The sequence below is a fragment of the Chelmon rostratus genome, chromosome 14 (assembly GCF_017976325.1).
Source record: "Chelmon rostratus isolate fCheRos1 chromosome 14, fCheRos1.pri, whole genome shotgun sequence".
In the NCBI taxonomy this organism is placed as follows: Eukaryota; Metazoa; Chordata; class Actinopteri; order Chaetodontiformes; family Chaetodontidae; genus Chelmon; species Chelmon rostratus.
In genome coordinates this window covers 20,752,805-20,766,350 of record NC_055671.1, presented here as the reverse complement: position 1 = coordinate 20,766,350, position 13,546 = coordinate 20,752,805, and the positions used below count along the sequence as shown (strand labels likewise).

The following is a 13,546-nucleotide window of genomic DNA, read 5'->3' as shown; positions in this document are numbered from 1 at the left end:
CTAGAGTCTAGATCAGTTTCTGGATCGGTTTTTCACTGCCGATACTGCTTCCCTGACATCCAATTATACCGAGGACTGATCGGATTTAGCCCAGTTTAAAAACTGGTCTTCGGAGTTCATAAAGATTCACAATCAGTCTGTCTGAAGACAGAAAATACAACTGCTTTGCTTTGCTTTGGTTTCCGGCATGTTTCCTGTGGCTTGGATTTTAGTTTTCTGAATTTTCTACTGCCCTATTTTCAGGGCTTGAAAGGCACTTCTACAAGCAGCAGGATGTCTTGGCTTGAAGTGATTGTATCTGTTCTCAGACTGTGCGGGAGGGGAAGTTTACTGACTGTGAGCGGTGGCGTTAAGAAGTGTCCCCACACGAAGGAGCCAGAGTGAGAGTACGCCCACATTAAACTTGTTAAATGCCATCTTCTTCTCTCATAACTCCAGCTTGTAGTTTGTTTGAAATTAAACTATGATATCTTCAAAAAAGCCTTAAAAAGCATTTAATTTAGTTCCCCTCAAAAAAGGCCCTAGAAGCTATTAAAAAGTCTTAAATAGTGTCTCTTGGCTGCTGTAGGCGGTAATGTTAGTCATGAAATGTTTCTGTATGTGATCGCAGGCTGCCAGGAGACGCCACACACCTGTAAACTAGAAGTGGGATTGTTGTGACAGTGGATTTTGCTGCAGGAGGCTGTTTAATCCTTAAGTCTGGAGTTTCAGTCAGACGCTGTCACCGCTGCAGCTGCGAAGCTCATCAGCTCAGAATGAGCGAGGGAAGATTTAAGCAAAAGCTTGAATTCATTCATTAATTTTTGATTGGCTAATGTGGCTCTCCATTTTCTGCCACTTGTCCAGGTCAAATTAATTTAATTGATTATATGATTATAGAAGTGCTAAAAAAGCAATCTAATAATAAATAATTCAGGACCTTACTGGTTTTCCTTCATACTTTAATAATTTGGGCAGTATTACTATAAAACATTGGTATAAAACAGCTGCATTATGTTGCATTACAACATAATAAAGAATGCAGTAAAATGTGGAGGTTATAGCTCTTAGTCAACATCAAGGGACTAAAAACCACACTAGCCACCGCCACCCTTTTTGCTAAGCTAGGATGTGCAGTCTGGTCCACAGAGATGAAACTCCCCATCTCCTCATCTGCAGAACAGAATAAGAGGAGTTCACTGAAACGCTGAACTGCTCCTTTAATGAAGAAGCCTGTGAAGTGAGTGAAGTGGTCAGAGAGCTGATGAATGTCTCTACATGACACACTCATTCACACACCTGCACACACACACACACACACCTGGATCTGTTATTGAAGAAAATACTGCCTGCGGACGATTCCCAATAGTCTTTTTATACTTCTTATATAGTGTATATATCCTAGCAGTAATACCCAGGAGGAGAGTCTATAGCGTGATTCTGTGACTCAGCTGTGAAGCAGATCAGAGTTTTATTTCTACAAACCTTATTACCAACATCTGATTCTTTTGTGGTTGCTCAGAGCAACACTGCGCCTACCTGCAACGCTTCCTCAGAGAAGTGGGTAAACTCAAACACGCTCTTGGCTGCAGTGCCACGCTAAGGTAGCAGCTAGCTAGCGTAGGCTAGCTAACGTAAATGTGTCTGGTGGAACATAACAAAAGTGGGCGACTTGTTTGTAGTTCTCTCTCTTTCTTTTCTGTTCTTTTTTTTGGCTGTGTTAATGAAAAATATCAATCAATGGAATATATCTATCATCACATGAATATATCTATCATATATACTGTACATCGTTGCCACCTAGCTTCACTGGAGGCAAAAATCATTTCATTGGCTGATTTAAACTTCATTAGGTGAACCCAGTTCTTTTCTCTCTGGGAAAGTAGCTACTTTTGAAAATGAAAAGCTTAAAATGCAACAACGCTATTAGCTTAGCTGAAGTTAAAAGTAGTCACATACACCTGCAGCTAGTTAGCTAGCCTGTTGACCCTGAAAGGCCGTGAATGCCATGGTCATAAATGAATGTGAAAAGGAAATACTTCTCATTTGTATCACAGCTTTGACTGGATTTCCTTCTCTGCTGTTCAGATTTTCCAGCTCTGCGTCTGCATAAAGTTTCAGGAACTAAAACTCCAGTCTGCTCAAACATCTGCATCGCTGTTATATCCTCAGCATATCACAGAAACAGCCTCCAGGGTATTATGACTTTTATTCTATTATTAACAACGCATGTGTACCATCCGTGAAAGTTTTCTCCAAAGTAGTGTAGCAACGGGAGAAAGCAAGAACACGCTACGTCTCTGATAGACAGAGAAATTATCCGCATGGCATGAATTCAGCTTTTATCCCTTCGTTTTTCTTAACTGAACGTGATCGTTTATGTAAGACATGCATACTGTTATTAGCGTCATCGCTTGTGAGCCGGGTCGTTTGCATGCAAACAAAGACAATGAGCCTGGATTAGACAGCGTGAGCGTGACGCTCCTTGGAAGATGGATGTTATGTTTGTCTAAGATAGCAGATTTTTCACGGAGATATCTGCCGTATGTAAATAGGGTCTCGAAATTAGGTCTCTATCTGTGTAGACGGATAGCGAGCAGTATTCCGTCAAATTAATGCAAAACTAGGTGGCGCCATCATGAAACCAAACAATAGAAAACACTGGACGAGTGATTTACAAAGCAGATCTGTTGTAGCAGACAAAAATGCAACTGAATTTCATTTGGACTTTAATATCTGTTGTCTTGAGTGAAATGTGTCTTGGATGGGTTGCCATGAAAAATGGTACGAATAATCATGACCCTCTCAGGATGAACTGTAATAATAATCCTCTGACTTTTCTTGTAGCGCCACCATCTGGTCAAAATTTGTGTGTCCAGATACCTGCAAAACTAATGACATTCCCATCAGCCTCGGCTGCGCTTTGCATTGAGCAAGTGTTAGCATGCTAACATGCTACACTCAGATGGTAAACACAGTAAACATTATACCAGCTTTAGCATGTTAGTGTTGTCATTGCGAGTATGTTAGCATGCTGACATTAGCATTTAGCTCAAATGTGGTGAAAAACAGCCTTACAGAGCCATTAGCAAGGCTGTTCAGACATAATTTCCAGAAGAAATATCTTGTCTTTGAGCCAGGACAGCGATGAAGCTGCCATGTGTGATTTGCTGTGTGCTTTGTACCTGTTGGGAACTTTGGAGACATACAAAATAATGTGGGTGGACGTCGGGGTCAACAGTGGCCCAGATGTTTTATCCCATGGTCCATTAAACGTTTTTTTTTTTTCTGAAAAGACATGGCACACAGAGTTTCTCCTCAGTCTGAAGCTGAATCAATCACAGCTCGACCGTTCTCTGAGAAACAAAACAAATCCGCTGTGGTTTGTTTTTTTTCTAATCATTTCACTTTCTTGTTTTTACCAGGACTTTATTGTTTATTCAGGAGGGAAACACTTGAATAATTGATGTCATTGCATTTCAGAGGAAAACTAGGAGAACATTTTCTCCCTATGCAGTCGCACTCTTGTCCCAGCTCCTGCTCATTTAATTTCAGCCGTCGGCGTACGCTTGTGTGAAACCTTTTGACATTTTCTTTTAGCTTACAGATGCACTTCTTCCTCTGCTTTGTCTTCATCCTCTAGGTTTCTGAGAGGGTTGGTTGTTAAGTCTTTTGCTGTGGTTTCATGTGGTTGGTTGTATTTATAATGCCGTACCTTTTTTTTCCTGTGGTACTGGACTCTTAATGGGAGAACAGAATATGCAAAGAAAAAATCCTTTCATCTGCCCTAGAAACAGACCACTGCCTTTTGTGAGCATTTCATGTCACAATTTTTTAGCGTATGAACTCCCAGCAGCGCCATCAGTTAACTTTCCTGTAATCGAGTTTAATGAAACAAGTGTAAATGCCAAATGTACAGTTTGCTCATTCCTAAGTGAAAGATGTCCAAATCATTAGCTTGTGTTGTTTTTAGCGATGCTAGCAGCATGGCTGTAAGGATGCCAATGTCTGTGCGTCTGGCAGTTGGTTCACAACTTTGTTCCAAACTGAAATATCTCAACTACTGAATGGTTGCCATGAAAATTGTGTACAGGCGTTCTTGGTTCCCAGTGGATGAATCCTAGTGACTTTGGTGATTCTGACTTTTCCTCAAGCGCCACCATTCATATTTGTGGTTTTGTGTGAAATATCTCAACAACTATTGGATGGATCACCATGAAATTTGGTTCAGACATTCATGTTCCCTTAAAGGTGAATAACCCGTAACTAGCCCGTAACTCCTCATCAAACGTCATCATCACGTCAAAGTTGTCCAATAATTTGACTGCCTTCGCGTATATATGCTGGAATACTTTGATTCATGATGGTGATACTGCCACCTGCTAAATATCAGCATGTTAGCATTGTCATTAGTAGTGTTTCCTTCTATTGTTAAGCAAATTTTAAGTGAAATTTTGAAAAAAAAAGAAAAACAAACAAACGTGAATTAGGTGGGTTTCCATAAACCGGTTTGGAGCAAATGAACCAGGCTACACAAAGTGCAGTTTCATCAGAGGTTGGTGGTATAAGCTATGTTACGTATTATGCAACTATGCTCGCTACGTCAGAACTTAAAGGTGTTTCCATCTCCCATTTAGAGCATCAACACTTTCTTCACATTTCCATCAAGCTGTTCTAATGCAATTTTTCAAAATGCGCTGAAAAACTCCTTGATGGAAACACGGCTATTGTGAGCATGGTGGTATCATGGATGAGACGTTAGCGGCCTCACAGAGCTGCTAGCATGGCTACAGCCCCTATAGTCTGGTTTTCTGTTGAAATACTGGAAACTTTATATCTTCAGGCCTCTAAAACTCAATTTGAGAAGGAAAAAATATGCTATCAGCCAGTGTAAAGAGCGATGAATGGGTCACAAGTGGATTCATTTTAAGGGATCAAATCAGATCATCCCCACTGCCTGAATATTACATTTCACATTCACACGGTCTATAAAACACACTTCATGGCTCTAAACTGTGGGTTGTGATCCTGCTTCTCTGGTTGCATAACAGTGCGTTTTTATCTGCATGCATCAGATTCAATTTCCAAAACCAATGCTGTAAATGCCAAGCATCTGCTTCTGTTGGATGAATTATTATGATTATTAATGTTGTATTTTGAAGATTCCTCATTGTGTTACAAAAGCCGTCAGTGACCTGTTTACATGATGTTTGGTTAATGACTTAATGTTTCAGGTGTCAGGTCCACCATTTTATCTGTGTGAGCAGGAGTCTGTGACAGTCTAGAGTGAAACACATCTATCTGGATGTTGGGATGAAGAAAATACATGTATTTAAAACTTTAAAACTGAGGCCATCAGTCAATAAAGAACTGACAACAAAAAGGCTCAGGAAATCATTCTTGAAGAGTGCAGGAACTTACACAAGATTAAGCTAAGGAAGATTTAAATGCCAAACAAAGACATAAAATGAAATACAGTGTAATATGTATTTCCATTTTATGCGTTCATTGTGTCATACTTAGATGATATTGTAAGGACAATTGTTTATCTTTGTCTTTAATAACTCTCCATATAAAGAAAGTATATGTTACAGTGTGTATTGTGTTTCACTTTTCACTTTTTTTTTTTGTTCTGTTTTATTTTGGCATTTTAAATCTTCCATTAACTTCAGACTAGAGAGTCTGAAGAGACAGTGTAGGACGCCACCTGCTGGTCAAACTGCTGGTTGATTAAATTATGGCAAAACTGTGGAGGCTAAAAAATGACTTGTTTGTTGCAGTTTTTTTAATGCTGAAATCAATTAACAAATAAATAAATAAATAAAACATGTATAAGTAAGCGCTAAAATAAACACATAAATTGTTGACTTCATGTACATATTAACAATAAATGCTGAAATAAATATTTAAATTAATACATGAAAATGTAACTGTAGATATGTTCTGAAATAAGAACATAAATCAATTATCCGATGCACAATAATTAATTAATAAATTAATGCATAACTACTTGTTAATTTGTATATGAATTGACATCCCATGTTTTCTATGTTTCATACAAGTCAGTCAATTTGTAGTGTAGAAATCAACAGACATCCACTTTGATTATTTATTTGTGTATTAATTGAAGCTTCAGTTCAGTTATTAACAAAGTTATGCAGCCTAGCCAGCTATTTGTAAAACTAGCGAAGTAGTGACTTATTGGTGTGTGAGATTTGACAAAAAAACACATCAGATTTTTATTATGTGTCAAGTTTAAATATTAGATATACTAAAATGCTAATAAATAATATAGATTTGTATTAGTATTGTTGCCATTTTTGCTATCTTTATATTTAGAAATGTCAGTTTGCCAACAAAAAAAAACATTTAAACATCTTTAACTAGTTCATTTATTTTGTTTGTTCACATGAAGTTGTCATATGACTGACAGAGTTGATCCTCGCTATGATATACATTCATACATTACAACATATTATAGCAGTTCAATAAACGTCATATATTATTTGCATGTTCATGCTTTCTGTAAAGATCTGATAACTGTCCGCTATAGGTAATTTGTAAAAGCGAAATTTCCGACGCCTCCCTGAACGCGGCCGTCAGGGGGAGTTTACATGTGTGTTGCATCGCTGCAGCGTCTCATGTGAAGGGTTGCTCTGTAAAACTTTGTTAACACATATCAGCCGACCTTAAACACCGGCGTGACCGCGTTGTGCTACGCTCTTTGGTGAGTGCACATATTTAACCCTTATGTGTTCAACGCTTATGTATGCTCATGCCTGCTAAGGCAGCCTAATGTTAGCTTTCCTCTGACAGGCTAATGTTAGGATTCACGCCGATTATGGTTTGCGTGGCTCGTCGTTAACGGGTCAGGATGTTCGCGTTTAACACCACAGTTAGCAAGCTGTTCATCTGTGTCACGCATCACCCCGCAAGTCTCACAATAACGGGAGTATTTTGGACTTGAAGAGGGAAGTTGTGGTCGCCTGTAGCGGCCATTTTGGTGCGTCCAGGTTCCATTAGTAAAAACGACACGTAACTTCTTTCTATGAAATGCAAACCATACTGGCAAATAAAGTACTTTTTAAAAACTTTATTTATAATTGTATTTATTTTAAACAGCAGAAGACAATGCCAGACGTCTGTGTACACGTCACAAATGAATTCAATATAAACATAAATATACAAATTAAGAAATGAATGAATTACAATAATGAATTAGAGTGAGCAAAAAATAACACTAAAGTTTAGGAACAGGGAAAAAAATACAGTTATACAGAAAACCTGCTAACCATTCCTGTTAGTGTTAACTACCTTTTTATTCAAATTCAAGAAGAAGATGTTATTTCAAAGTTTCCAACATGAAGACAGAAAAAAGGGTTTCCTAATATCACTATAAGTTAAGTTAAAACTACAGTTTTTCACATTAAGGGCACAGTTAATATGATGTGTAATGAACAGTTCTTTTACCTGGAAAGAAGAAGGTATAGGTATCTATTATCGAGTAGATGTAGTGGAGTTAAAAGTACAGTATTTGCCTCTGAAGTTGTAGTGAAGTGGAGGTATGAATTGGAAACACTCAAGTACTTCCAAATTGTACTTAAGTTCAGTACTTGAGTAAATTTAATTAGTTACCTTCTACCACTGTGATTAACCAATGGTCAACCTTGCTCGGGAGTCATTTTCTGTTAACTGAGTTTCTTTTAATACCTTATTTCAGTATTTTACTCCTTTACTTACAAGCCTTCACTGCTCAGTTATTTGACTGACATCTAGTGGTGAAGACTGTGTACTACGTTACATCGCCTCAGCTGTTTTAGTCTTGAAGTGACCCAATAAACCCTGATTTTCCCATTATTTTTCTCTTTTTAGAAGCTTTAAATATCTTCTGAGTATGACAGCATCACAACTACAGTCAAGCCGATGCTTGTTAATGATGCATTATAAGTTAATGTTATGACAATACTATAATTAATTATTTAGTCCAGAAAATTATGGAAAATGGCCATCACACTTCTCCAGAGTACAAGCTGATGTGTAAAAATGTCTTGTTTTGTCCAACCGACAGTTCAAAAGCCAAAGATATTTAACATTTGATGCTATAAAACAGAGAAAAGCAACAAAACCTCACATTTGAAAAGCTGGACCTGGAGAATAATTGGAATTTGTGCTTCTGTATGATTTCAGCAATTAATAAATTCTTAAAATTTTAGTTCAGTATTGCATTAATTGATATTAAATGGATGATAGTTCAATTTGTAAGTGTGATAGAATCCAAGGCAGCCATGGTGTGAGGTACTGTATTTCAGTAAGGTTTAATAAGTATTGTGATATTCCCATTTACCCTGATATTTTGACTACAATAATCATATCATAAAAAATCTGGTACTGACACATCCTGGAATGAAGCATCGGAAATCTAGCAAGGTGATCCCACAGCTCCAATATTTAAAGGTTTTAGGATAACAAATTCTGCTTTTTCCTCTGACTTAACAAACTCAAACACCACGTTCTGTCTTTACTCACAGACTGAAAGGATGCCGTCGTGATGCAGTCACAGCCGGTGATGTTTACAGCTGCTATGATTCTTTTCTCTGCAAACAAGTCGACTGAGAGTGTTTTTGGATCTAGTTCCTGAAACATTGTTCAGAACACTAAGAGAGGACGTGTTCTGAGGACTCAACAGCTGCCGTCAGATTTGGGATTTGGATGTCAACATGGATGGCATTAATGACCACATCTGGCAGCGGCGCATCCATCACGGGGTTAGGCATCAGAAATGCGCAATCCCGTTCCCAGAGTCAGTTGAAATCGGGTTGGAGTTCAACGTGGCATTGGAAAGGAAAGAAAAGTTAGATCTGTGTCTGCTAACGAACGCTGTGATGCTGGAGCTTTGTGACTTTGCCAAAACGGTGACCAAGTCCGAGACATATTTCTTGTTCGAAATGCTAGAGTTCAACTTTGACCTTGGTGTGGACATGGACAATGACATGCAGTGCTATGAATACGCAAGACGAGTTCACAGTAAAATAAAGCTGCTGAAGGAACAAATCAAGTTGAAACCTCGTAGATGGAAAGAACCATTTCTATTACCAGACCGAAACACTATGATGGAGTACACTGGGTCACAGCAGTCGGGACGCTACTACCCTAAAAGGAACAAAATCGTGGATAGTTCAGTCCTCACTGATGGCAGCAAGAACACCCAGTCTGATCCAGAAAATCAGGAGGCGAATGGAGCTGTTAGCAGTGCCTGCATGGTAAAGAAACCAGGAGGACTCAGATCAAAACTAGCAGGTGATGCTTACCCCTGCTGTAAAGAACTTGGTGTGACACTGACTGTTCGACCAGATGACACCAAACAGAAACTAGACCCACATCTGCTAAATAATGGTGTGATGCTGGAACTGCTTTACTTTTCAAGAGTGCTTTGTGGAACACAGACTGGGATAGTTCACGACTTGGTCAAGCAAAATTTTGGTCATGAGTTGGATAAAATACTGTTTCGTATGCAAGTATCCAAGCTGATGGAGCGAAAATACGCCTGCATGACAGCCGAGGACAGGGACGCTTTCCGAAAGGAGCCTTTTAAAGTCCAGACTAAGAAACGGGAACAGAATCGTAAAAGGAGGAAAAGCCTTGACACAAATTATCAAGAACTGCAAAAACTAACATTGGCCAGTAAGAGAAGGGGAACACTGAGGCACAGTAGCAATGATGCGAAAGAAATATGGCAGGATAGTGACCTGTCGTACATGTGTCCAGTTGATTTCGAGATAGAAATGCTGTCAGGTACAGAGGCCAAACCACAAAAAATGAAGTTTGAAAGTGGTTCCTCAGAAACAGCTGCAGAGACAAAGTCGGCAGTGTCTCTGGATATAGAGTGTGAAGAGGAAGAAGTAGTTGTCTCCCCTGTGCAGCCTCAGACTAATGGTCACGATTCTAGTTTATTCAGCCTTCGTCCAAAGACCACAACTCAAAAAGCAGTCTCCGATCTGTTTTCTGAAGATAAAAATGAGGACATAAGTGTGAAAACACTGAAACAGAGGCTGTGGATGAGACGTGCTGTTCGCACAAAACAAATCCTGAAGTCTGGCAAAGTGAATGACCTGTTTGCCCACTGCAGAGGGATAGGTTTAGATTTTAATGTTGGTTCAGGCAACAAGCAGAACGTGGATCTCCAACTCCTCACCAACTGCGTGTTGTGGGAAGTCTATAAATTTGCAGCTGCGCTGTCGAAGAGTTTTCGCAGTTTCTTATTTGACATTCTGGACAACAACTTTAACCTCGTCCTCCAAGATGAGCTGCATGAGCGCAATTTCATATGTTACATCGTAACAAAAGAAAAGATTCTTCAGAACCACCCTGCGAGACAGAAAGTGGAGTTTCTCAACAGTCCCTTTCAGTTCCCTGAAGTTTACAACATGGTTGACGTGACCAGCAATTTTCAAAGTGGACAAGACGCTAAGACAGAGCAGCAGAGAAACTGGGATTCACCATCCCAGGCGTCAGGCCAGCAGGCAGATATGGAGCTACACCCGTTCTGTCACAAGTTAGATCTCAACCTTTGGTCGACAGAAGAATGTCCGGCGAACCAAAAGCTTGATCTGACCATCCTGACCACCGGCGCTGTCCTCGAAATAACCGGCTTTGTCAGAGAGCTTTGCGGAGCTTTCCGTGAGACAGTTAATGACATCCTTGAGCACAATTTCGACCTTGAGCTTCAAAGTGGTGCGACCAAGGCCGCACAGGTGATCCAGAGATGGTACTCAACTCAGAAAAGCTTGATGAAAAGGCAAAACGCATCACCGAAGATAAGTAGGTGGTTGAACATGGTTGTGCCACTGAACGGTCACTCGCAGCTCGATCCACAACCACCAAGTGGCAACCAGCTGGAGGATCTGGATGCAGAAGACTCAAAGCTGGGCATAGAAATGCAACCTTTCAGCGGAAATGTGCGACAGGTGAAAAGGGTCAACAGCTATCACATCTGCAAAGAAATAGGATTGGACCTTAACATTGGCTATAAATCAGAAGCCAAAACCAAACTCGATTTGCGAGTGCTGACAAGAGGAGTCCTCCTTGAGGTGCACCAGTATGTACTGCAAAACTGCCAGCAATACATTCCCGCTCTGTACGCGATTCTGGAGTACAACTTCAATCTGAGCTCTCAGAACCATCGTAAGGCGGAGTTCGCCTGCTCCATTGCATCACAAGTGATAGCCATAGCTGGAAAAAACAGCAGAAAGGGAGGTTATCTGAACAAAGTGTTTGAGCTGCCCTTCGATATCTCAGAGTCCTCACAGATTTTCTGCAAAGAGGAGGAGGACGGATACAACGAGCTGGACCTTAACGATAACTTGGACATAGTGTTTGTTCGAGAACTGAAGCCCGTTGACATAGAAGTCGAGATTGAGTAGAGTCGTATGTCCTTTTTTTATTGTGGAAAATCAGTGTTCAGATTAGTCCTCCACTTGAAGATATCATGGTAAAGCAAGAAAAATGTGGACAAAACTAGTCAGCTGTATTAGGAATGTGTTCTTCTGTGGACATAAACGCACACATCGGCAGTCATTAAACTTAAAAAAAAAAAAAACTAGTGAGGGAAGTGTTGTACAATTACTTCTTCTTCAGAGCAGAAACAGCTCAGTAGAAGCTGCACGTGGATGAAAGAAATCAGAATTTCCCACCTTGGATGTACAAGATGTTCATTTTTGTGTCATTCTGTTGTCCAAACCTTTTTTTCTACTGCAAATTAAAGTGCCTTTAATGTTCATTATGTTTCTTTGTTTTGAATTCAGCTTGCTGTCAGAACACAGCATGAGAATATTGTCAATGGTGGAAAAATTACCAGTACAACAAAGTAGAAACACTCGAGTACAAGTAAAAGTCCTGCGTTTAAAATCCTACTTGAGTAGAAGTATCAACAGCTTTAAGTGTCAGTAGTAAAAGTACTGGTTGTGCAGTAACATGTGACTGATATATGATGGATATGTGACATTATTACATTTTAAATACTGACGCATCAGTGTTAAAGCAGCCTTTTACTGTTGTGGCTGCTCAAGGTGGAGCAAGTTTGAGCTACTTTATGTACAGTTAGCTAGTTTAGCTCACCCGGGGTTCGGCAACTCCAAAGGGTCATCAGATGATTAATGGGATGGGAAAGAAATTTGAGAAAATTTGGATAAATCGAACGACTATTCAGATGAAAACTATGTGACAAGTTTAGAGGGGAAATGTCACCTGGTGCAACTGACAACAACTCAGAGACTGAAGAATGAAACGAAAGCAGCGCACTCAGTTTTGGTCACAAGACAAAAAGGTTTGTACCACTGGTTTAACCTTGAATGTTGTATTTAACAATATATATAAAAAATTTGAATCTGCAATGTAACTGGGTGCTACAGCTATCAGATGAACGTATAGTGGAGTAAGATGCGAAATGTTTCCGTCTGAATTGTAGTTGGATAAACTCCTTGAACCGTATCATCTTGTCATCAACACATAACAACAATGCAAAAGGAAAACAGTAAGGCCATCTACTCATTAACAAAAACAGAAAAGAGATACGGGCACTATCATAAAATTGACCAGACTACAGAGTAACAGTGGTAGCATCACTGAAAACACATGTAATCTGTTTTCAAATTTTTTCAAAAAGGCCCATAAAGACGAGCAGATCAGAGCGAGCAGACGTAGCATAAAAGCATAAAAGCCAAAGACTCCTGTAAAGAACAACCTCAAACTTGTATTTATGTGCAGTACCTGAGTAAATGTACTCCTGGCAAAAAATGTTCAAACCTGAAAAAAGTTTGTAAAATTCCAAAATGCCAAATATGTGAAACGTCTGGAACATTTCCACTTTAATCTGATAAAAAAGTCGCTCGTTGTAACCATCATAAACTGCAGCTTCCATTCCAAACATGAAATCAGCAGAGGCTGCAGTGTGCCATCATGTTAGACTTCTTCAGTTCCTTATTATAATTGATTACATAACTAATAGTGTGTATTTAAGATGGTATACGTTAATGGAGTCAATTTGCATTAAAGTGATTCAAATAGTAAAAAATGATTCAATGAGACTCTAATTATTGCATTTCATTAGTCTGCCTCCATTAATTTTTAAATACATTATTACATATTTTTGCTTTTTATTTTTTGTCATTTCCTTCCCATCATGCTCTCTGTTGCAACTCGTTTCTTCTCCTGCAGGCTGCAGCTGAGATGATTCACGTCTCGGTTTGTACCAAATTAAAAAGGTGTCACTAATGAGGGGAGAAACTGTGATCAGATTGGAACACATGATGCTCTTATCTTATTGACTGAGGCTGCTTCCAGTCAGCGTCCACAAGATGGAGCCACAGACGTTCTGGTCTCAACTGAAAGCACAGACTGAAACACAGGAGTTTTGATTAATTTATCAATGGAGTCTGGTCATTACAGCAAACTGTACACAGTTCATGACATTTATTTGGCTTCATTGTACAGAAAGTACGACAACAGCCACTTAACATCAATCAAAGAGGTGAATGCAAACTACATGAATCCAGATAAATTAGATTCAGTG

At 39.3% G+C, this 13,546-nt stretch overlaps 1 protein-coding gene across 1 annotated transcript; it reads left to right on the top strand.

Moving 5' to 3' along the window:
• The first annotated feature begins 6,581 nt into the window (after positions 1-6,581).
• Positions 6,582-11,719, top strand: LOC121616773. The gene is made up of 2 exons (XM_041951570.1): positions 6,582-6,706; positions 8,508-11,719. The coding sequence occupies exon 2, from the start codon at positions 8,697-8,699 to the stop codon at positions 11,397-11,399; it is 2,703 nt and encodes a 900-aa protein (XP_041807504.1). The 5' UTR covers positions 6,582-6,706; positions 8,508-8,696; the 3' UTR covers positions 11,400-11,719.
• The last annotated feature ends 1,827 nt before the right edge of the window (positions 11,720-13,546 follow it).